Raw genomic sequence first — 24,680 nt, forward strand, 5'->3', positions numbered from 1 at the left:
GACGGTGCACACCGGCACTCGCCGCTCAGGCACAGCGCGGCCCAGCCGACACCCCGACCGCTGGTCCCCCGGTGCAGGGAAGGGCCGCAGGCTCCACCGGCGCGGCGGGAGGGCGCCCCCGTCCTGCGCTCCGCCTTTGCGCCTGGTCCCTCGCGCCTGCGCGGGAGGCGGCGCCGGGCGGTGAAGTTGGTCAAAGCGCCGGTGATAAAATGGTACGTTGTTTGGGGCGGGGGGCACGGGAATTAGGGAATGGGGACGGGGAGCCCCAGACAACACCCCCAACTCTCCGGACCGGCGAGCCCAGCGCCCCGCGGTTTCCTGCCGTTCCGCTTCCATCAGCACCGGCTCCCACTCCGTTTATCGCAGCGGGATGGCGCCAGGCGGGGTTGGGTACACCGGGGGTGAGGCGCGACAGAGGACAGACAGATAAGAGCGGAGCGGCCCTCCCGCCGCCGGGACTGGGGAAGGTCACTGGGGGCGGAGGGGGGGGGCGGAATTGAGAGGAGGAAGGGAGGCGGGCAGTGCTGCTCCCGCTGCCGCCGCCGCCGCGGGTATTTCGAGCGCCGGCAGCCGGCGCGGCGCGTACCTTTCCCTTTTTTGGGCTTGGGGCCGGCGGGGCAGGTTGCCGGAGCTCAGTGTCCCGCGCTCCCGCCGCCCCGCCTGCCGGCAGCGGGCGGAGCCTGGCCCTCCGATCTCCCCTTTTCCCTGTCCTTCCCTCTTCTTTTCCCGGGACGCGGCAGGTGCAGCCGGAGGTGGAAGGAAAGGTGCAGAGGTATTGGTTCCCTTACCTTGAGGGGGGAAGAGGTGTTTTGGGGAGGGGGACCAGGGGACGAGCGGACGCGTTGCGTCCCGTCCCGGGAAGGGTTCTCTCGGCACCTCCGCAGTAGGCTGCGCTGTATCCGCTCCGGCGTCTCGTTCAGGCTTGCGGTGTGATGTGATTAACGTCTTGAGAGGGCTGTAAAGCTGACTTAGGCGTGCCTTGGTGCGAGGTGTCCCTCCTTGTTTGGGTCCCGTTAGCGAGAAGCTCCCCACCCCCCGCCCTATAGAGTGTGTATAGGTACCGGTATCTGCTGCGGTGGACACTGCACACAGGCAAAGAGTAGAAACTATACTACGTGGCAGAGTAGTCGAATCGGGTAGTCGAATGTGTTTCTTCTCATTCCTTCAGATAAGTCAGTGTTTTGAGCCTAGAAAATATCCCTGAATACCTGGCGTTCAGGGCACTTGGGAGAGGACGTGGGGTTTTGATTCGGGGGTGCTGTCGAGACCTTTGTGCTGAAGTGAGCATTGCTTAGTTTACTGCTCAGAATTTTATGTAACTGAGGCAGATCTTAGTGCAGAGATACTCTCATAGTTAGACGCTAATGAATATTGGAGGGGAGAGAGGCTACATAGAGCTTGCAGTCACGGGATTATTGAATATTTTTCTATCAAGATAACATTTTTGTGGCTCTTTTCCCACTTCACACTCTTCTCCTTGCATAAAAAGAAGTTTTAAATGTTTTTCTTATATGAAATTAAAAATATATAGAAAAGACCAAAGTCCTTATCTTGTTTACATGATGTGTTTCTTGTCTCAGGACCATCTGTAGTCAAGATGTCACCATCCATGTGTATACAAGAGATAACAAGTAGACTGAAAGATGGTCCCACATTTGCTGCTTACTGTTCACTGAATCAGGATTCGTGTTGTCTTGTCCGTCCCCCCCCATATTTAAGTGACCAGTAAATTTTGTGTAATACCTGATGACTTAACAAGTAATGAGACAAATTTATCTGTTAAATTATTGGCCCAGAACATGTGTTAAGTATGGTTTAACAAAAATGGGATGTGTCAGAATATAATAAAACCCAGAGTTTGGTTTAAGATATTTCCTCCTTCCAACTTCATATGAAGAATGTTGATCTCTGTTAATAACGGATCTGCTCCCTGTAAAATCCCTGTTCCTGCCTCTTAAGTGCTCCAGAAGTTTAGTGATGTTGTGTCAGTATGGTTGCTGCAATTAGCTGCCATTAAGAGAAGCATCTTATTGGTTCCTGTATACCACTGTAGCAGGTAGTTTTGTTGTTTAATGTATTAATAGTATAAACATCTTTTTCAGCATTAAAGTTTTAGATCACATTTACAGTGACTTTATAGTCTCATCATAACATTCAGCAAATCACTGACATGTCTGCTTTATTTTCTTTTTGCCTAATGTCTTCTGTTGGCAGTGGTTTCTACTGCAAAAGTGTAAGAAATGGTTCTGCCTTTTTTAGCTGATCACTTGAAATGATTAAACTTTGTGTTGTTCATTGTTGCTAGAAAAATATTAGGAAAACTGCTGAGCAGTTTTTCTCTGTGTATGAAGGAGTTACACAGAATCTGAGAATCTCTAAGTTGTGCCTTTATAATCTGATTTGTATAACTACTAGGCATATTTTTCAGAGGGTAACCATACTGTTGCATGGTGAAACTCGTGTTTACCGCTGTTTCAGAACAGAAAAACTTCTGCATATGTGAGCAATAAAGCAGAAATATGAATTTATTACTGCCAAATATGTGCTGCTAAAAATGTATATATAGATGCTGTCATTTCAGTTTTCAGAAGAAAATGCTGTCTTTTTAACTGCAGAAGAACAAGGCTTTGTCTTCCTGTAATTCTGAAGTGAAAGTTGTCATCAACAAGAAAACTAAAACCTTTTAAAGATAGGCCGTAGTAGTAGAATGCTGAAACAAAACTTCTGGATTAGCTTCATTGGCTTTCCTGCTTCTTTTGCATCCCAAAGCATAAGCTTAAATCGTCTCAGAAGGACAAGGTCCGCCAGTTTATGGCATTTACCCAGGCTGGTGAAAGGACTGCTATTTACTGCTTAATGCAGAATGAATGGAAACTAGAAGTGGCAACAGACAACTACTTCCAGAACCCAGACTTGTACTACAAAGAATCCATGAAAAATTCAGTAGACAAGAAGAAATTAGAACAATTGTATAATCGATACAAAGGTAAGGCTTGGTTTTTTTTTTTTGATGCAGATTTTTTGTTGTTTGTTTATGGGGTTATTTTTCTAATTATTTTCTTTGCGTGATATTTCTGCTTTTCCCTCTGCCATTCTGAAGGATTTATAGGAAAGATTGCTAGTTTTTGCTTCTCACTCTGTGGTAGCAAGGTAAGGATGAAAAAGGTTTTAAATGCTCTTAATGTTCACTACACAACTTCTGTAGATTATCTGTAGAATTGAAAGTAAATTAACAGTAGGAAATTAAACCTACCATGAGAAAATAGTGTCAGCTGCATGTGGTGGGAAATAGAATAAAGCTTATTATGCAAATTATTTGATTTATTGCCTGTGGCTGCTATTATATGCACAGTGTACTTTGTGTGACAAAATAATACACATTATTCTTACGCTAATATTTGGGGGAGTTCTTTTTGTTCAAAGATAGTAGTATTTCTGCCCATCAAAATAAAAAGGTGTTTCAGATAATGTTACAGCTAGAAGTCTGACAAAGCAGATACAGAATTGCAGAATGGTTTGGACTGGGAGGGATGTTACAGATGATCTAGTTCCAGCCCCCCTGCCACATGGGCAGGGACACCTTCCACTAGACCAGGTTGCTCAGAGCCCTGTCCAACCTGGCCTTGAACACTGCCAGGGATGGGGGAGGGGGGTGGTGCTGGCCTGTCTCAGTATGTCAAATAAGCGTATCAGTCAAGTAAGAAAACTGAGGAGCTAGTCATAGAAATTCCATTCTTACTTTATTGTTTGTGTTGGCGTGTTACAGCAAAAGTGATGTGCCTGATCAGAGAGACCTGGAGTGAAAACTGCAGGGAAGTGGTTTAAATACGGAGTTGTTTCTTTTCCAGTTTTTTGTTTTACAGCAGTGCTGAAAAGAACAAAAAAGGGAAAGATAGTCATGGAAATACAAGAATGTATGTGATGTAGGTAATAATGCTTTCTGAAATGTGGCCTTCTGACATAGATGTCTGTGTTATTCATTACATGACAGAGCATTGTGGCCTGGAATCATTGCCAGCCCCTGCTGAGATCCGTACATCTCATGTTTTAAAAAAATGAACTCTTAACAATTACTCAACTATACTTTTATGTACTTTTCTAATGGCAGTAGGTAGCTTGCTTTGTATGATAGTGTTTCCACCTTTTTTTTCTTGTTACACTTTACGTAATGTCTTCTATTTTAAGTATAGACATTCTTTACTTATCATATGGTAAAGAATTGTCTTGGGGGGACACACGCAAACAGACCAAAATGAACAAAGAAAACAAAAAAACAAAATACCAAGCAACTAGAGTACCACTTTTTTTTTATTTGGTATAGGGGAATGTGTATATATATATATATATATATGTAAAAAATATATATGCATAGAAAATGTGTATCTCTCTATCTGTAAGTCTTTTGCTTGCTCCTTGCATGTTAGTGCTACAGACTGCTGGGTCAAAAAATACATAATTTTTTTTAAATGCTACTAAGAATATACAAATTTTATTCTTTTTTAAATCACAAATTTTATTTTTTTTTAAATCACAAGCTTTATTTATTATTCATCATTTTCCAGCAGTGGCAAACTGCACCACTTGACTTCTGTGAAAGGAAATCTAGTCAGTTTTATGTCTGTGTTTTGGTTAGCAGCACACCTTTGTAGTTCTAGCACTTTAATACTTCAGTAAAATTGCAGACCTGAACAAAACTTTTCACAAAATTTGAGAGAAAAGAGCAAAAGTTTAGATTAAGCACCTTTCCTTCATGCACAGTTTAAACCTGAATCACTGGCCTCAAAACAGCAAGGAATTCCTTTGTCCTACTGGGCCCATAAAATGCTACAGACATTACACTGTATTTGAAATCTGAGATTAGAGGTCTTTAATTGTCTGTGGTTTTGTTAATTTTCTTATCTGTTTATCCAGCAACTCTGTCAAAACAACAGTTTCATTTTTGTTCCTAGTTACCTGGATGATGAGAAACATGATAAGGATGAACCAGTCCTTGTTGAAATCCATGGGTATTTTTTCAGTGATTTCAGCACTAGTGCACTTTTTTGCCTTTAGTTCTTCAGTTATTCTCCAAATGTACAAGAAATATGTTTTATGTGTCTTAGAGCTAGATCTGGCATATAGTAGAAAAGTGTGTTTGCCTGTTACTCCTGCTCAAAGGTCACTCAATTGTACTATGGTTGTAATTCTGTTTTAATGGGTAAAAGTCTTTGCTAAATTAACTTCCTCTTTGCGTTTAGCATTTCTACCACTGTACTACTGGCTGGAAAAGTGGAAGAAATCTTTGCTTAACAATGCCTTCCCCCCCCCAAAAAAAAAGACTTTTTTTTTTTAATCAACTCATTGGATAATGACTTAAAATAACGTGGTTGAAAAGCTTAAGGAGTTGATTGAAAATGGTTGAAAGGTTTAAGGAGTTAGTCTTACATTTACTTGAGGGCTACTTTTCTACGTAGCCCAATTAGTGATACTGAAACATCTTCCTATCAAAAGCTGGGAAAGAGAGTTTTATAATTTATAAACTGTCAGCCTTTGAAAACAGTGTGATTTCATTTTTTATTGCTGTTTGGCTTTTCCCTCCCTCCACTTATTTAAGTTTTTATGCAGGGGCTTTTGTTTGTGGGTGGTTTTTTGAGAATTTTGTTACAGAATTTTTACAGTGACATTTACCCTGTTGTAGGTAGTTAATGGTGGTTCTTATATTCAAAAAGGTAGTAGTGCTACTGAAACATAGCAGTTCAGCTGAAGTCCTTTGTGCTAAGGCATTGTTTGAGCAATGTTTTGGTGATTTCCCTGACTTAAAACTAAAGCCTATTGGTTGTGGTCTTTAAACAGTTACAGTGAATTCTGGAATATCTCTGTTGGGGGCAGGGGGTGGTGTGGAAATCTGTGGGCTCACTTGGTAGGTGTGTTCTTGCTGGTTTTGGGTTTTTTTGGATGGTTGGTTTGGGTATTTTTTTTGTATGTGTGTGGTTTTTTTTTGTGTTTTGTGGGTTTGGTGGTTTTTTGTTGTTTTGGGGTGGGTTTTTGTTTGGTTTTTTTTTTTTAAGTTTAAGACATGTTAAGCAATAAGTGTATTGTACATTTTGATGTGTTTATCAGCTTTACGGTTTTCAGGTGTAGTCAGGCATCTCCTCAGTTAATTCAGGTCTTTTATAGAGCGTTATGGAGAGAAGACAAAACTTTTTCATTGACATTAGCTAATGAATTTAGGAAAAATTGCAAACCAGTTTCTAGGGAAGTGTGCAGAATGCTTAATCTATGTACAGATACTCTTCAAGGTTCTTCAATAATTAACTGGATTTCAAGTGAAGACGCTTGTGAAACTTACGAAAAACTGAAGACCTGTGTTGTGCCGCATATCACAGCTGTGCAAATGATTGTAATTTTTTTTTTTTTTGCAAGTAATGACAATTCCTCTCTTTGTATTTTGAACCATAGATCCACAAGATGAAAATAAAATTGGCATTGATGGAATTCAGCAGTTCTGTGATGATTTAAGCCTGGACCCAGCCAGTATCAGTGTCCTAGTTGTAGCATGGAAGTTCAGGGCAGCTACTCAGTGTGAATTCAGTAAAAAGGAATTTGTTGATGGGATGACAGAGTTGGGGTAAGTATCCATTTCTGCATAGTTCATCATGTAAGGCCTGAGCTCTGTTTCTGTTTAAAACATTTTTAATTGAATTAAGGGTGAAGCTTCAAAAATCTGGTAAGGCTGGTGACATGCTTAACTGATGCTAAATGCCTGTAGTGTCCCATCTTCCTTAAATTAGTGCTTTACTACAAAGCCTTAATGATGGCCACAGTAAGGGTGTAGCAATATAATTCCTCTCTGTACAGAGAGAAAGGCAGATGGATATGCTGATCTTTTTATGTAATTCATAGTAAACATATGCATGGTTTTGTTAAGGGATTGAGTCGGACCATGTGGTGTTAAAAGCTGGCAGTCGCTGGAGGTGCATGAAGGGACATGACGTAACTAATAATTATTTTTACTTTTTTTTCTTCCTGGATCATGTTGCTGTTCTGGATAATAGACTCTGAGGTTAAACCACGCTGTCTCAGTTTAGCAATAAAGTCAAGCAGTTGTTGCCATAAATAGTATTTTGTGTGTAACTTTTCCTTGGAAGAGATACAGTATTTCTAATATATAGAGAAGTGTCAAAATGATACCTTTTTTTTTTCTCCATTAGATGGAGGATTAAGGTTTATTATTTCTGCATATTGTTTGAGCTAAATAATTTTATTTGCTCTCAAAATGGTACCTTATCAATACTTTTCTACAGTAGACCAACTTCAAGCAAATGGAGTGTTTGTTTCTTGAGTAGGTGTCCTAGTACTCTGTTGTTACTGACCTCATCAGTTGACTTCTTTGTAAGCTTTCCTATTTGGGTAAGGATATTCAGAAATTGTGGTGAAGTAACATTTGATGTCATCAGAAGTCTACTGCTTTATTTGGGCAGAGACTGTAAGGATGATTATGGTTTTCTAGCCATCAACAGCAATCACGCGCTCATGCTGTTATATTAAAAGCTGCCAGCATTATTTGGTATGGCTGATTAAAAAGTTTTTGCTAAAACACCTGTAGATTCCAGCTTCGATTTTGTTTTGAAACTTTATTGTGACATTCCTACCATGTCCTGATGACTGTCTCTGATACAGTTCTACAGAGGTCTGTGATTTTTATTTATCTGCTCAATGTACATTATGATATTCTTGGGAGAATAATCTGATCATACCTGCTTGTCTCTGGTATAGTGCTTATTGAGAATTTTGAATGCTTTTGTTAAATATCAGTGGTGCGGGGTGTGATTTTTAGCATTGAACACAGGTGAAGATTTGAGTGAAAAGAAATTCCCTGAGGCTTAGTTCATGGTGGACATTTAGAATACGTATGAGAAGATATGATATTTGTCCCTATTGTCAAGTATATCAAGTCTCCATGAAACTCAAGTTCTCTGTTGAAGACTGTTAGCATAATTCTTTCTTTTCTCCACCAGGTACTGCTGAAGGCCAGCAAACTACTTATTTTTACCTGTACCATGAAAGATGGTTAAAACTGCATCTGCATTTTATGGGTTTTACTGTAGTTATCCATCCTTTAATAAAATATTTCTTGAATCTTCAGAACAAATACATTTAGCTACTGAGAACTTCGAAATACAAAATGTTAGTTATGATATCTGCTCCTTTGAATCTATTTCCTTTGCTTTGGATTTCTAGGTATAATTCAAAATATTGGTAATATCTCATTAACCTTGAATATTCATTTGATTCCTTGGCTTGGGAGAAACCCCTTTTCTTTTAAAATTGCATCTTGTCAGCTCAGGTGCTTTCACTGAAAGTGCTCCAGGCTCATGTTATACAAGGGATGTGTTTCTGTTAGAATCTCAGTAACTTGACTCTGTCTTAGCTTACCTGTGCCAGGCTGTTAAACCATTTGTCAGCCTTCAAGCTGTCATCGGAGCCTCATATTTTTTTCCCCACTGATCCACCAGTGTGGGGAGAAGATGACTGCAAATAATAGTTCATTTTGTTGAAAGTCCTCTAATGTTAATCTGAAGTGTAAACATAGTATATAGCTCTTCATTTAGGTGGAGCAGGGAATAAGTAATGTCTATCTAGATGAAAGCAAAACCCCACACCATTGTGTTACAATAGCTATGAAAGGGAAAGGACAGCAGATTTCAGTGAGGTTTACGTGTTCTTTAAGAGCAGAATAGCGTTTATTGTTTGAGTTCATATGAGGAGACTGAAAAGTTAAACCACTGACTTCTGCTTGGGTATTATACTTAATGGATGCTTATATATGATTTTCCACTTAAAATTGTTTAATAAAGGCAAATGAATGTTTATGATTCTTAAGAATGCTCTCCAGAAAGATACTCTGGTTTTTATCTTAACTACTGTTTTATTTTGCTCTGAAACTAAACCTTAAAAAATAAAAAAGGATAAGAAGAAAAAAAGTAAAAAGAAAATCTTATATATTTACAAACAGTGTAACCTCTTCTGAACAGGTGTGACACCACAGAAAAACTAAAAGCTCTATTGCCAAGACTGGAACAAGAGCTGAAGGATCCAATAAAGTTCAAAGATTTTTATCAGTTTACTTTTAACTTTGCTAAGAACCCTGGACAAAAAGGTCTAGGTAAGTAGAAAACAATTGAGAAAACATCTACAGACAGTGAAGTCAATTTCAAATAGTTAATATGATACAGTTTTCTCATTAGTGATTGTGTAGTAAATTCATTATTGATTTATTTCAGTGACTTTTTCTCATCTCTTGCAATTAATCTCTTCTTGCAGACCTGTCATAATTTCTTTCAAAGACTGAGCTAGTGAACTCCTGGTATTTTCTGTTTTATTCACAACAACTGAAACAAGATGTCTATACCAGCTAAAAAGAGGGAGAAAACAGAGCAAAAGTTATTTTTCTTCTAAGACTTTTTAGGTTTAGCTCACAGTTTTTATGTAAAGTTTAGGAAAATAACGTTATGGTCTTGGTTCAAAGCTGGTGAATAGAAATAGGTGTGCAGTTTATAAAATATTAAACTTATTCTTTATATATAAAGTCTGAGATGTGTCCCATTCCTCATATTGCTGGAGTAAAATGGATATGTTGTTTAAATTCTAATACTTTCTTCAAATCAAAAATATGTATAGCTCTTGAATAGATGAAGAAAATTGTAAGATGAAATCTGTTAGCCTTTTGTAACATATCCATTTCTGAAAGACACTGTGACGGAAGGAATTAACCTGTTTTGTGTGTAGAATAGAGCCTTACCATCATCAATGTTCTCTTTAGGTTGTGGGTGAGAAGAGCAAATGTTCTGGGGAGGGTTTTTTTTTCTGTGGTTTGTTTTTTTTATCATAGCCTCTTTAACTTTGTGTCTGTTACTTGGCAAGCACATTAATAAATACTTTTTCTCAAAAACTATTAGAAGAGTAGTGAGATGGAGGACAAGAATATTTATTTTAGAGCTTCTTAACCAGAGGCTTCCATTCCACATTCTTCCTTGGGAATTACTTTGAATAATATCTCTTGTCTTTCCCAGTGTCTTTTTTTCTTTTAAACTGTGGGCAACTTTTAGCCAGTTTCCATTTTTCTTCATTTTTTTGCAGCAATTTCATTTTTCATTCCATGTCACTCTCACGGGTCACATGCCACCTTTCCATACACAGAAAAAAAGAAATTGTCCTGTAGTGTTTCTATGAGGCTGGTTGGAATTGAAGTGCCTTAGCTAGTTGTTCTTTTTCTTGCCTCTCTTCATTACAAAGCCTAGTACTTTCAGACTGGAAAAGGTAAGTCATTCACAGCCAAAGCTGGAATTTATGGGATACCTAAAGAAATATTACGAATGTCTTCCTGTTTTAATTGGATCAGTTCCAACATGAAACTCATGTACTTGGGAAATATGTCTCAAAAGCTTTTCACCCAAGCCTGTACAAAGAGAGGAGGAGGGAAGGCAGCCCAACTCAGGTTATGGAACCAAATGTACTGTTTATTCGACATGAGGAGGAAAAAGGAAACTTACTTAGTTTCCATTACTTCTGGTTTTAGTATGGAGGCCCTTTTCATTTGTAAGGCTGTCTTCTTTGTTGTGTAAGAATGGTACTTTTTGGCAACAAAACAGCTAAGTGTCTTCTTGCACTAAGATTTGAAGTATTAGTGGGAGAAAGAAGGTGCAAAAATTAAAGTTTAATGTAAACTATAGAAAAAGTTGATTTGAACGATTGCTGGTTTCAGTTTTCAGGAATTTTAATAACTCTGATAATACTGTTTCTTAATCTCAAGTAGTGCTTAGTTCTTACATGGCAGTATTTTGGTGACATTTTTCATCAGACTTCTTACTGTTTTGCTAAGAAGATTCCAGATATTAAATAAAGTAAGTGCCACTGCTCTTATTTCAGTGGAGATACACCATGTTTGTCTGATGTGAACTTGGATCACTATAGGTCAAGTAGAAAGAGAGTGCTGAGCAAACATTGAGTAATATGATATTTCTGAGTGATTGAGATCAGTGATAGCTTATCCAAATAAAAGCTGACACTGTATACTTTTGCAGTCGGAATCTTTTCAGGGAATGCCATTATATTCAGGGAGCAGAGAAATGGGGGGAAAAAAATGTTTATAGGTTGGCATTTACAACTAACTTCTTCCTGCTGCAGTTATTTTAAGAGTTATGTTTGTTCTCTTTCAGCAAAAAAAATTTTCAGCAAGGAAAATATTCAGTTATCTTACAGGGGTGTCTGTATGAGCTGAGTATTCTAGTTGCTTCAGCTACATTTAATAGAGGCTTAGGTGTCTTTTTATTTTGCCTCCTCTTCTCTGTATACACTGTGTATATTTTCTCCTAGAATGACAAACTGTCCATCTTCTTCTCTGGGTATATGTGTCCCAGTGACTATGTGCCCTATTGTCAAGGAGATGCAGGAATTCATTTCATCCATGTACAAAGTCTCTCTCTTGCTAAGTGTGGAGCCTTGGCTCAGCATGCTTTTATGAATTCAGTCCAGATAGCTAAATAAATGTATAATTAACCAAATGAGCTGGTATAAATCTCTGCCTAGCTCTGTCTAGGTCATTTTAAGATACTGACCTCTCCTCCTTCCCCCCGTGCATGTCAGATGACCTTGCAGTGCTACCTAAGTATAGGATGCTACTAAGCTACTGCCCTAGCTGCTTGCCTTAAAAACGTTTCTGGTGACATGCTCTCATTATAAGCCTTTTGCATACTCATCTCTGTTCATGCTTGCTCAAGCCTAGTGTTCGATTATATTTTTTTTTTCTTTTTCTAGCATATAACTTAAACCTTTGTTCCTGAATTCTTCAGTTCAGTACTTACCCGTCCAGAGTTCATGTGCAGAATGTTTCCTTGGAGTTAGTAACAATTTTTGGCAAGTATGTATGTGTCTTCCCTTAATCTCTGGACTGAGTAAAGCTGACTATATTGATAAATTTTATATTCCAGCTCTCTGATACTGCAATTGTATCTTCTTTTTTTTTTTCTTTTTTCTTTTTTTTTTCCCATTATTTTTTTTTGCCTTCTGGGATCCTATTGTCTAACTTTCTCCTGTCTTGTACTACCCAAACAAGCTAGATAAGCTTCCATGCGCCTTAGATATTTTGCTCCTTGATTTACATCCCATTATTACCTTGCTTATGTGTATAACACTGTCTGCAGTTTGTAATATGTTACAGCATTTCTGCAGAACTGCAGTGCACCCAGTTAATTTTGAATTTGCAGTCAGTTATTTCCACTAGCTTATATGACTTTGCATTTCTCTTTAACAAAATCTTTCCTATTTACTTCCAAGTGGTTTTCCAGTTTATCCAAATAACTTTGAATTCTAATCCTGGCCTCTTATTACGCAGTACTCCTTCGGGCTTTGTGTAATTTGCAGATTTGATAAAAGTTTTCTTTGCTGCATCATCTGAGTTATTTAAGTATTAGTGTTAGATACAGGACTGACACTCATGGATGAGTTATTTTCTCCCAGTTTGGCAGAGAAGCACTGAGATTCTTCTAGAACCCTTTTGGTCTCTATGAATTCTCAAAGATGGTAGGTAGCAATTTGAGGTTTCTTTAGTATACTGGGATGAATTTCACCATGTCTGGCTTCACTTTGGGCACCAGTGCTTTCAGACTGAATTCCTGAAAGTTGCTTCTGAGAATCCTGTCCATTTTCATAGAACCTTTTTGCCTGGAGCATATCTTGAAAATAATCTGTTTATCCCAAACATTTCTCTCTCAGGAGTTATCAGCAGGACACGTAGTATCTCTTATTACACCAGCTGCCATTTGTAAGGGAGGGAGTGGGAAGGCACAGAAACCCTTCTTAAAATGTTTTTTGGTGGTACCCCACATAGTCATCTTTGAGATGCAGTGGATTTTGCTCCAGGAAAGCATTCCGGGCAGATGTGTGTGTGTGCACGTGCAATTTTGTGTTTTATGTACTTTTAGAAAAGCCTGTCTTCCCTTGCTTTTTAATTTCTTCTAATTCTACAGTTCCTCTCAAAACCAATGCAAGAAATTCTGCCTTGGGGAGAATCCTCTCCAGTAAATTAAGTTACATCTGTTCTGTCATTCCCCAAAATAGGCGCACGTATACTCATTTGCAGAAATAGGACTGCCTTTTATAGGAGCCTGTCTTCCATAGTTCATGTGGTGATACTAGGGAATTTTTATTTCTCTTTAAATTTGCAGGACTTCTGGCTCTATAGTCTCGTCCAACTTGAATGTTTCCACTTACTTTTATTAGCTTAATATTGTCAAGCACTATTCTTCAGACTGGACACATGCTGTTTAAAGAAGTGAAAGTAGTACAAGTCACCTTGAGCGTTAACTTGTGTGAGATGCAGGAGGCAAAAGCATATTGCCTAAGATTACCATGATTAAGCAGAAAATGATGTTCTGATTAATGTTACTCAGGGTCCATCTGTCAAGTGTCTTTCAAATACGTCTGAATAGATTTTATTATTATCTAAGAAAAAGATAGATGCTTAGAACTGTTAAGACAGTTGTTCTCAAAGTGGTGGAAAGAATTTGGAAGGAAAAATGATAGTAAGGCTTCAACACAGCAGTTCTGTCTCAATGGATGCATATTGGACCTGGCAGGTGTAAGATTTATATTTATTAGACCTCATCTGAGTGTTTTGTATGTATTTTGAGATAATGTAAACAGTGCAGTTTATTAAAGTCTGGTTTGCCAGGAGACTTTTACAAAGAATTATTATGAATAACTGTGATTCTGTCTGTTTAATCTGCTCTCTCATGCTCTTGCTACTATATTTAGTATAATAAATCTGTAAATTTTGTATGGTGCAGATTTGGAGAGGTTTGTCTTGCCTTCTAGTCCCACATTCTATTTTTTTCTGCTGCAGTCTGAGTGAAATTTTGCATCCTAGCTCTTGGTTGAGTGTACTAAAGATTATAGATCTTTTGTCATTTTTATACAGAGCAGTTCAGTTTTGTTTTGTTGTTTTGTTTTTTTTTAACATGATACTTGCTGTAAGTCTCCCTTTGAGCCCCAACAAGACATATTCAGGAGATTTCCTCATGCTCAGGAGTTTACTGCAGTTTGTTTCAGCACCGTGGAGGAACTTAATGCATTCTTTCATGGTCTTCAACTTTCAACATGGATACAAAAAGCAAATTTGGTCCTTCATCACTCCTTTGTGGTCCCTTCGCCTGTTTGCTGGCTCAAAAGGTTGTGCTTCCTTCTCTCTGCCAGTTTCCTGGGATCAAGCAAGAGATGATACATGAGGAGGGCATTCAGACTTGAATCAAATATTACCTCAAGACCAGAAGAATGACTCTTTGCATCCGGTATGTGGACTTCAAGGAGGTTGCCTCTTCTATGAGCAGATGAGTATAATGTGCTCTTTTTAATTGAAGCAACATCGACTTTGGCTTTCATCATAGCACTATCTCAAAATTCTTTGCAAAGGTGCTTAGACATCAGGGAAGGATCTCTACCCTATCCCCCTCCCCAGTTAGTCATCAAGATTTCTTCCCCTTTCAGTGAAGAATTAGATTGATCCATTTGTAGGGTGTTTGTAGAAGTGAGTGGATGCAAGAAGTTGGAGTTTAATAACTGAATTTCATGCTTACTTTGGAAGAGGTCTGTGAATGCTGTATTTTAGGTATTCCAGTGACCTTAGCTGGTCTGTGTGTATGGTCCTTGCTTTACTTTTTGTTCACATTTTTCTTTCAGAAAACATCAGCAATTTAGAAGTTTAGTCTAGAACAGCAAAGCTCTGATCAGCTCTTGAGCAGCTGATCAGCTTTCGATCAGCTCTAATCAAAAAAGGCCAATAGTAGCAGCAAAACTGTGGCATAACTGCCAGTTCCAGAAATGTCTCATTGATTCTTTTGCTCATGTTTGGCACTTATTTGGGAAATGTATATCGAGTCAACTTTAAGTCACCTGTTGTAGTTTATCTGGAGAGATTTGCAGAGACAGAAGGATTTTGAAAGTGGCTACAATCATGTTCGTTAGTCTGCACTCTGATGTTTAGATAATCTTCTAAGCCTAGCTCATATTCAGGAGCAGTTTCTCTGCTTTTGTGCAGTTGGTGCTCAAGATAATCACATGAAAGGTTCTGCATGGAATCAGCCTGCTTCAGCGTGGCAGATGCTGAGGTAGAGTTAGTAAGTATGGTCACACCTTTCCTAACTCCTCCAGAGCAATTCTGCAATCCACATGCTGTGCTTCACCACTCTTCCATGTCCGCTACAGGGACTTAACTCCAACACTGTGTATTATACATCCCCAAATGTAGAGCCCTGGAAAGCTCTTTGCTTACAGCTTTGCAGGGATGAAAGGATCCAACTCAGCTGGATCCTGAGTTTAGCCACTCTCTGTATTTATTTCATAGCCCTTATCTGTTTTTCCCCTTCTCTCTTCCCATGGGAAAGCTCCTAATTGCAGATAAGAGCTATTTTGCTCTGAACTTCGGTAATTTAGTGAAGGGTTTTTAGGTTGAATCCTGATGGTATTTTCTTGTTATCTTGCCATGTGGGTGTTACTTGTTTGTAGAGGAGAAAAAAAACATTCTGATTAGGGAAGAAACTAATTCTTGTGTCCATGTTCTTAGTAATTTGGAGCCCAAAGAAGAATCTTAAAATCATTCAGAGATGAGGAAACAAGGAATCAAGTAACTCAGTAATTACCTTGCAAGTATTCACCTAATGTTTGTTGGTTAGATAGTGTGATAGCCCAGTTGTTGAGATAGCTTGACACCAGTTTCCAGTGTTCCCACATCTGCACCAGTTTCAACATGGTGTCCAGGAATTTTATCAAAAAAAAATAATTTAGTGCAATGTAGTTTTTGTTTCAGCTTTACAGACGTATGATACTTGCCTGTGATCCCAGTGAGAAAACGAGATCAACTAATATCAGCCAAGTGACACTTCAGGGCCAGTTGTATGACTATAAAGAAAACATCTTAAGTTCAGTCTCTTACAGGAGATACATGTATTTTTACAAGGTGATTGAATGATAAAATAGATTTCTGTGTCTTGTACCTGTCCAGATTAATTTTTTATGCAGTGTTGGGAACAGGAGAGTTTTGGTGAAAGCACTGGGGAGAGAAAGCCTCAAACAAAGGGGCTCTTGGCTCTGAAATTCTCATTTCAAAAAACTTTTTTTTTTCTCTTCAATCCTTGTTAACTGGTCTAATAAAAGTAACTTTTTCCTTTCTCCTCCTGCTAACATTGGTACATTCTTTACTAATTTGTTGGTTCGGGTGTGTAGATGGACTGGGTAAGGCTGATTCATCCTGTTATTTTGGAAGGAAATAAAAACGTAGTTTGAAAGAGTACTCTTTGAATAAAATTCATTGGTGAGCACTGACTCATGTAACAAGCTGCTTGAAGGCTCCCATAGAGGGGACATAGGAAGTAACAAAGCTTTATAATACTGATAAGAAGATTAAACATCAGTAAAGGAAGAAAAGGCAATACTGGGGCAGTCAGTAGATCTTAAAACATGTTATTTGTTTCCAACTTCTAAAACATGATAGAAGCTACCATTGTAATGTGCAGAGTGTAGTTAATATGCTGACTAGGGATTATGAGAGAAGCAGTGGCTAATATTAAAGTATTCTTATAAACGTAATAAGATTTTCAGATGTCATTAGAAAGCCAAGGTAATGCCTTCAACTTTTTATATACGTATCTATATATCAGTAGTTTAGGTGAATTAGTTTTAATACTCTGACTGCATCAAACATGACTGCATGAACAGTCTTACTGGTAGAGCAGTCTGAGAGCTGGAAATTTCTTATTTGGCAGAGGGTGATGTGGGTGCTGCAGTCCTAGAGTGCTGTTTTGGCACACCAGGTCTAAATGAACTTCATTTCATGTTCCTCATAAATCCTACTCTCCAGCCAAGTCCTTGCTATCTGTTGATTTATCTTCTTGTTTTCTCTCTTCCTTGATTACTTGTGTGCAATGACTTCATTGCCCTTGTCCAAAATCATCATAAAGGAATGAGGAGCTTAATTTGATTAATTTTTTATTCATGCAAACAGTAATGATTTTTTTCTTTTTTTTTGTTAACAAGATAAGCACTTGATCATGTCTTGAAAATAGGCACAGGTTGTCTAATTGATGATGTATTTCTCCTTCTGCATTAATTGTGCTAATTTCTTATCACTCAGGCTCTCTGTTCAATCAGTAAAAGAGGCTGAGCTTTTTTTTAGAAGCAACTTTAGAATGAAGCTTTAATGTTTCAGACTAAAGCATTTCGCCTGCAGTATGATTTACTTCTGATTGTGAAACGCTGATATTTTAAATAATTCAAAACTTTTAAAACATACCAGAACATGTTTACTGTAATAAACATTGTTTAGCAAAATAATGTGTAAAATAATGGAAATATTTTTTACCAACCTTTGCCTCCTTCTTGAACTTGCTTTACTTGGATAACCTGTATATTTTTAACATCTTTTTAGGAATTTTAATTTTAATAATTTTGTAATGGTAATTGGTATCACTTTTGGGCAACTCCATTCTTGAGGTTTTGTTACAGAAAGCCTCATAGATGCTGTATGTTAGCACATCTAGACTTGGTACCGGAAAGGATGAATATCTAGATATTGAAGCTTTGTTTCAGTGTATGGAAAATCTTTGGACTATACTGATGAGGCTGCATGATATACAGCACTCACTAGGTATTAGCACTGGAAATAATTTGGGGTGAATGGGTAGCTCAGACTGTTGTATAATGTACACATGTGATGTTGTATTTTTATAAGCTTAAAATTCCTAAATGGTGAGTATTTAATCTTCTGAATATGAACATGGATGTTTCCAATGAAGTCTCTTCTAAACTGGTCCTTGCTTAGGCGGTAGTTTCTGGAGCACTGGAAAGTATGCATCTGTGATTTCCTTTCCTTTTATAAAACTTGCATTATTAGTCTATAATGCAGGAAGTATATTTCTTGGTACAAAACCAGCATATTTTTATAATTGTAATTTGATTTTATTTGTAATGGTGCCCTCGTATCTATGCGGCATTGAAATACAATAAGACTGCCTAAGAAATCCATGCAAAAAGCACATCTTCCTATGGGGATGCAGAACTCTGATGGTATAAGGGGTTTTTTGTGGGTTGGGTTTTTTTGGTTTGGTTTTTTTTTTTAGATTTGTTAGTACTGCACTAATTTTAGCAGATACACAAACTCCACAGAATTACTGTTCATTCACACGTAGCATCCTGTTAGCATCCCAGTGTAGAACTGGTCTTTCCTTTAAAGCAGAAATTGCCATTTCTGTCCTCCTGTGCTAAGTTTTTCAACATAGGTAGGGAACTGTCTTCAAACAAAAGTATAGCCACATCTCCTGAGAATGTAGCAGCCTAAAGGCCTTGTTCTCTCAAGTACTGTTAAGATTGCTTTAACTGGCACCACTACCAGAAGTGATAGTCTCATCTAGCTCCTTTTGTTCAAATATCTCTTGTGTTAGTTAAGGGGTTTGTGTGATTGCAGTGAACCAACTGAGGAAGATGTACTTTTAAATTTTTTTTTCCCTTGAGCTACTCTTAACCAAGATCAGGACCTCCGTCTGTTTGCTTCATGGGGAGGGCAGCTCCCGGTGGACCAGTTTCAGCCCCTACAGAGCAGCATCCTCAGTCGGATATGCTTTCCTTGCCTGTAACTTCTTCCTTTTTCCAAGGAATATTTCTATCAGAAGTATAAAAACTCTTCACCTATTAAGGTGCTTTTTTTTCTTCAAAGTGCATTTGGTAATGTTGTCAGGTGACCGATTTGCAAGATTGGCTTGGAAAGGTTGTCTTCATAAAGAAGCCTGAGCGAATGGGATCAAGCCAGTCACTTAACAGTGAAGTTTAGAAACCCTTAAGATTATTCATTTCTCCCTTCCCATTTCTTTTGCTTTTCATTTGGGATAACAGATATGAATAATTAATCTGCATATCTGAGCAGCAGGTAAATGCTATTAACTATTCTCTTCTGTTTATTTTCTGTGAAAAGTGAGCATGGTGCCAAAGACAGGAAGAACTGAAAGAAGTTTATCAGGGCACAAAGCATGTTCTATACTGAAGAGCACTCTGATCATAGTAGAACAAACACCTCCAGCAGCACTGTATCTCCATAGCTAGGTACAGGCATATTGCATTTCTCTACATTTTAGCTCTTGCGCTTTGTCTAGGCCCCAGGCCTCTACGATGCAGGCCCTGAGAAGCTGGCTATGTTAAAATCTGCAACTTCTCTTTCAGACCTGAAACTTAATTTCAGGTGATAGTGTGTCCTTTGTTTTGTAACGTGGTATGTACAATTTAAAATACCATGCTCCTTTCCTGTAGGTGGAGGTCAAGCTTCTGTTTTATCTGCTACAACAATACACCTATTAAGTCTCACATTTTGTTTATACTTGCTTTGCACTGAAAGGACAAACTGAAATCTTGTGGTTAAGACAGACTGTGCTTTATTTTATGGTTGCACAGCGCTATGTGTACATTTAATGCTGCTCCTTGTGGCCGAGCACAGGAGCCATTAGGTATTTTGAGCTGCTGAGAATGAAAATAGGTCTTCGGAAAAACATCCTTTCTATCCTTATGCTGTATCTAATATAGCTCCTACTTTTCTGCTTCAGTGTGTGGCAGTGCTGCATCCTCCTGATGATGCATGAGCTGAACTCTGCTCTCAGATCAGTGATCATGGTACAGAATAAGGGTTTCTTTCTTGGACTCATGTTTTCAGTATTGGATGTAGGTGTTTGTCTATTGGATGATTCCAGAAGAAGAGAATTATTGCTGTAAGGAGTGCTGTATAATTACTGTGCCGAAGACAAATGTTGGGGCTTTTTTATCCCGTTGTGTCCTCAAAATCTCTTTAAAGTCAATGTGTGTCTAAAATGTGGTAAATTAACAGGAATCAGTATATGCAGACTTAAATGTTTGGGTTTCTATCAGTAAGTATTGTGCCTGTGTGCATATCTTTTATTATTTGTATGTAGAGTTATAACTACTTTGTTCTGTTTCTGTAGACTGAAAGTAGCTTTGGTTTGGCATGCTGGATGGTGACAAAAAAATTCTAGCCTTTATGACTCTGTTCAATATACAGTTTATACCATTACTGCTTGTCTCCTGCCTTTTGGGTCAGTGAGAGTAGAAAACAGTTCCTTATAATTTTTGCACTGATTTCAGAAGAATGTTATCCATTTGTATCATTATACACTGGATATATCATTAATCGTTTAACCATAAGAGTTTTATTGTGTATAATATGCTGTAATATTTACATATTGCCTTGTCTCTTGCAGATCTAGAAATGGCAATTGCATATTGGAATTTAGTATTGTCAGGAAGATTTAAATTTCTAGAGCTTTGGAATAAATTTTTGTTGGTAAGTATGTACCCTATTCCTTCCTGACTGTCTTAGTCCACAGCAGTTTGATTTGCAGCCTGTGTGTTCAACAATAAAGAAAAAGGATCTCTCAATAGTTCCTTCAAACTTTTTTCTTTTTGAAAACCAATATAAAATATTCTTAAATCAAGCCAAATTAAATCTTTCCTATCTTGTTTTCTAATTGAGAAGAATGCAAAAAGATGTAGCAGAACAATAGAGAATTCTGCTTGCTTGATCCTGTATCCTCCTACTGATGAAAGCTTCTGCATGAAAGGAGGCCATGACTGTAGATTGAACTTATGTTGTCTTTGTTCTCAAGACAACTGTGATTATTGTCAACCATGTATTTTACCATGCTCTGCCTTTTGTGGTACTAATGCATAAACTCAGTCTTTTTTTAAATGTCAATTCTGTTATGACTGACTTAACCTGAGACTTTTCTTTTTAAAAGAAAGTTCTTGCCTAAGTAATTACTTCAACTTATTTTTTAGATAATACTTACGAACCGATCTTGGCATTTTTCTATTACCAATGCTATTCTGTGGGCAGTGGAGTAAAAATGCATAAATTAAACTTTAAAAATTTCAAAATATTCCTGTTAAAGACTTGATTCATCCATCCATTTTTATGCATTCACATTTCTGCGTACTTGCAAAAAACCCCAAACACTGTCCATAATGTTACATAATTTGTAATTTACCTTATTATTATCTTCTTTTCTGTATTTTAGGAGAATTAAGAAATCTTTCTGCGTTTTGTTCTGTAACCACCAATGCCTAATAGGGGAAGTGTACACCTTTTGCAATGTTTTCTGAAGTGTTTTCAAAATTTTGAACAGTATTTTTTGTATTCACTGAATAAAGTACCAATTTCATCAAGAGAACTTGTGAAAACATTTCATGTTTTAATTGCCTTAATATATACATAAATGCATCTTCAGATATAACTTAAGAAAAGTCTTAGTGTTTTTTTCCCACTGGGCTATGTTTGTTACAGCGGACAGTTCTGCAGATCTCTGCTTCAATCTAGATGAAGTGCTATGAAATGTCTTATTTTGCTACAAATATTTAACCTAAATATTTACCTTAAAAGAAATTACATCAACCTTGTTTTTATCAGCTTCCAGATTTTTCAAATGAAATTTTTTCTTCTCAATACTTTAAAGTATTACTGCTTAAAAAACAAACAACCAAAAAACACACCCCACAATACAAAACCAAAACCACAAAACCCCAATACTTCACCAAAAAGTCTTTTCATGTAGTTGCAATTTTTTACTGCGAACCAGAACTAGATGTTGAAATTTAATTCCCTGTTAATCACCCGCTATCTACAGGTAATGCAGAAGTATCAACAGATGAAGGGAGATGTAGATGGTCTGACTTGATGATGCTCCCACATGCTTAGTAGTTGTATTTTACCACACACTCTCTGTTCTTGGGAGTGCTAACTTTAAAAGTTGAGAGGATTCTGAATAGGACTGAAGTGTTTTGAAGTACTGCTCAAACCAGCCAGGTGACAACCAGTAGTTGTGAATGGGGTGATGCAGAAAGAGTATGTCTTAAATCAGACAAGGTGGCAGTGGAAAACAGCAGACTGGGGAGAAAGGAGACTGGGCAGAAGTGGAGCAAGTGCAGGTAGTGCATTATGGTGAAGAACAGTATAGCTGAAGAGAGGCTGAGATACACGATTGATCTGGAAGGCAGTCTGGGAGTAAGTGAGAAGAACATAGGTGCAACTGTAACCAAAAAGTTGAAGGAGAGGCTGGGTAAGATTATGCAAAAAGGAATAAGGAAAAAAGGGCTGAAGTTTAAATGGTAGAATGCTAACCCATGGCTGCCCAGTTTCAAAACCTGGAATAGATGTCATTAGAAGTATAAATGGAATTGCTTTATTGTTTTCCATAGTAAGCTAAAAACACACTGAAAGCAGAAGAAATAAAACAACTCTTAAAGAATTCTTAGACTTTTTTCAGTTGCATTTTTATTTTGTAGCTTCCTTTGGAAGCTGTGAACTTTATTGCAGAGGAAAAAAAAGAGCAAGAAGAAAAAATATTTGTGAAATATTTCTGTGTATGTCAATATAAAACGCTACTGTAAAATTTGAAAATAGCTTGGATTGAACAATATCATTTTTTCTCCTTTATAGGAACATCATAAAAGATCAATTCCAAAAGATACTTGGAATCTTTTGTTAGACTTCGGAAATATGATTGCAGATGATATGTCCAACTATGATGAGGAAGGTAACCAGCACTTGAATATCTTCAAAAATTGGTGCAGCAGAATTAAAATTTTGCTTTAAATTAATAGAAGGTGCTGCTATCTTCTGTCTTAATTTGTTTACCCTTAGAGGTTTAGTTGCAATTATAGTGTCATAGTTGTTGCCAAAACAGTAATGATAAGAAGATTAACTAGCTTGCTGTAATATGTAAATAGAAGATACTGTCACTCCATGAGATAGCACATGCTGTTTAAACCTGTCATGCTACAGGAATTTCAGTGAAACTTTTTTTTTTTGTACAGAAGTGCTGCTAACTGCAAGGAAATACATAATTTTTCTGCTTGCAAGGATATCTACCTGAACATTGTTTTTTTTACCAACCTAAAAACAATTTACACTCTTGTTGCTAATCCTGCAAATCTTGTTTTGGGATGGCTGTGTACAGAAATATTTCCTAAATTGTAAATGGCTTGGATAGGGATGCCATGGTTTTGCCATCAGCAAACGTTTATAAACTTTATAGTGTGGATTTTTATGCTGTAAATACAAATCTTAGTTTTTTAGTTTCTACTAAGAACTGTTACTGCAAGAAGAGATTCAAATGTTTAATTTATTAGGTACTTTTTTCAAGTGTTTATCATGTCACGCTTGTTAAAGCTGGACTAGGCCAGAAATGTCAAAGTGAATTTCCGATACTTCATGTTTAGAGACTGCACCAATTTATTGCTGATAATGTTACATTAATTTCTGAATTGCGTAACTTCTTTTCAGGAGCGTGGCCTGTTCTTATAGATGATTTTGTGGAATATGCACGACCAGTAGTCACAGGAGGAAAACGTAAAACTTCCTAACACCAGGCTTGTCAATATGGACTAAACCTGTGTTCTGAACTGCATTAGGTAATGAAGACTTGTTAGCTGATAACTGTGCACATTGTTGCTGGTTTCAGTGCTTGTGATGAGATTCTGCAGACAAAACAGAAATTCTTCCTTTCTGCTTAAAGAAAATGATGGCTGACTCGTGGACACTTGAACAAACTCAGCAGATAGTCCAGGCTGTTTGTGGGCTACTGGCTTCAATTATTGTCCTGGTTGTATCTTATAGGATGTAGATTTTGCATGATTTTATACTTTGGAGAAGTTTAACTAGAGGCAATTTTATCAAAGTTTTGACAGCACAGCATGCCATTCAGTTCATGATCCAGAGTGAACACCAGCAGTTACATAAATAAGACTGTATTATATTGTACTTATATTAAAAGCAGTATTTGTGGTATATAAATTAAATCCCTAAATAAAACTTATGCAGTATGTTGTATTTTTATCAAAGTTAGCTCCATGGATCTGTCCTAATACAGAATTGTAACAGAATAGAAAAAAAAATTATGCTTCTTTTACCTGTTACAAAAATTTAAAATTTGTATTTTGAAGTCCTAGATGTAGAGATGGATTACATCCAGCCTTTTGTTTTCTCTGGGTGAGATGAACTTCCTCATTATTCTTCTTGAAGTGCTAGGACATGTAACAGTAGCGTTGCTGAGGAAGGCGTGCTGCTCTTACGCTATGTTGCAACTCTTTAATGCCCATTTTAAAGTAGACATTAAACAACCAAAGATTCTTTTATAATTCATGTATGATTATCATAAATCAGTTACGCTTCATTGTGTGTGTTTTATTAATTTTAAATAAGGAACTGTTGGACTATGACTTTCAGTTTTATTTGTAGTATGACCCATATCATAAATGCTAGCTGGATGCAGCATCGTTACAAATGCAGTTCCTGGCACTTCTTGCAGATAACATATGTGAATAAGCCCAAAACCTTAAATGGTTGGCTTCCACTTTGGAGTGATAGGTAGAAGCAAGGAGACTTTATATTACTGATGGTAAGCATTCATGCTTCTGGATGTATTGTGCATTCAATTTTATTTAAGGAAAAAAAAAAGTAAAGTAATGCAATACCATTGATTTCAAGGTGAGAAGGTGAGTGGAGTTGAACCAGTTTTTACCAAATCTGAATTTGTTTAGTCATTTGTTTCCCCCCTCTCACCAGCCATTGGTTATGAAGTGTACAGTGTCTTCCA

At 37.5% G+C, this 24,680-nt stretch overlaps 1 protein-coding gene across 7 annotated transcripts; it reads left to right on the forward strand.

Annotated features, from left to right (window-relative positions):
* Nucleotides 1–44: 44 nt before the first annotated feature.
* Nucleotides 45–23,900, forward strand: DCUN1D2 (defective in cullin neddylation 1 domain containing 2). Of its 7 annotated transcripts, none has more exons than XM_061472729.1 (7): nt 45–212; nt 2,770–2,986; nt 6,439–6,607; nt 9,015–9,145; nt 20,289–20,371; nt 22,523–22,619; nt 23,369–23,900. In XM_061472729.1, exons 1-7 carry the CDS (start codon nt 210–212, stop codon nt 23,446–23,448), a joined length of 780 nt encoding a protein of 259 aa, XP_061328713.1. In that variant the 5' UTR covers nt 45–209; the 3' UTR covers nt 23,449–23,900. The 7 variants fall into 7 exon arrangements, with proteins under 7 accessions (XP_061328713.1, XP_061328714.1, XP_061328716.1 ...); XM_061472730.1 differs by having other exon boundaries at nt 46–212; nt 2,589–2,986; XM_061472732.1 differs by having other exon boundaries at nt 46–212; nt 2,616–2,986.
* Nucleotides 23,901–24,680: the final 780 nt, after the last annotated feature.

This window comes from Pezoporus flaviventris, unplaced genomic scaffold (assembly GCF_033815535.1).
Source record: "Pezoporus flaviventris isolate CSIRO_AGI_PZ_B2104156 unplaced genomic scaffold, CSIRO_AGI_Pfla_v1 ptg000072l, whole genome shotgun sequence".
Lineage (NCBI taxonomy): Eukaryota > Metazoa > Chordata > Aves > Psittaciformes > Psittacidae > Pezoporus > Pezoporus flaviventris.

Excerpts from the sequence above, each read along its gene's own strand:
- DCUN1D2 (XM_061472729.1), top strand. Across the intron at positions 2,987-6,438 it reads ATTGTATAATCGATACAAAG|ATCCACAAGATGAAAATAAA; the intron begins GTAAGGCTTGGT and ends TTTGAACCATAG. Across the intron at positions 6,608-9,014 it reads GATGGGATGACAGAGTTGGG|GTGTGACACCACAGAAAAAC; the intron begins GTAAGTATCCAT and ends TCTTCTGAACAG.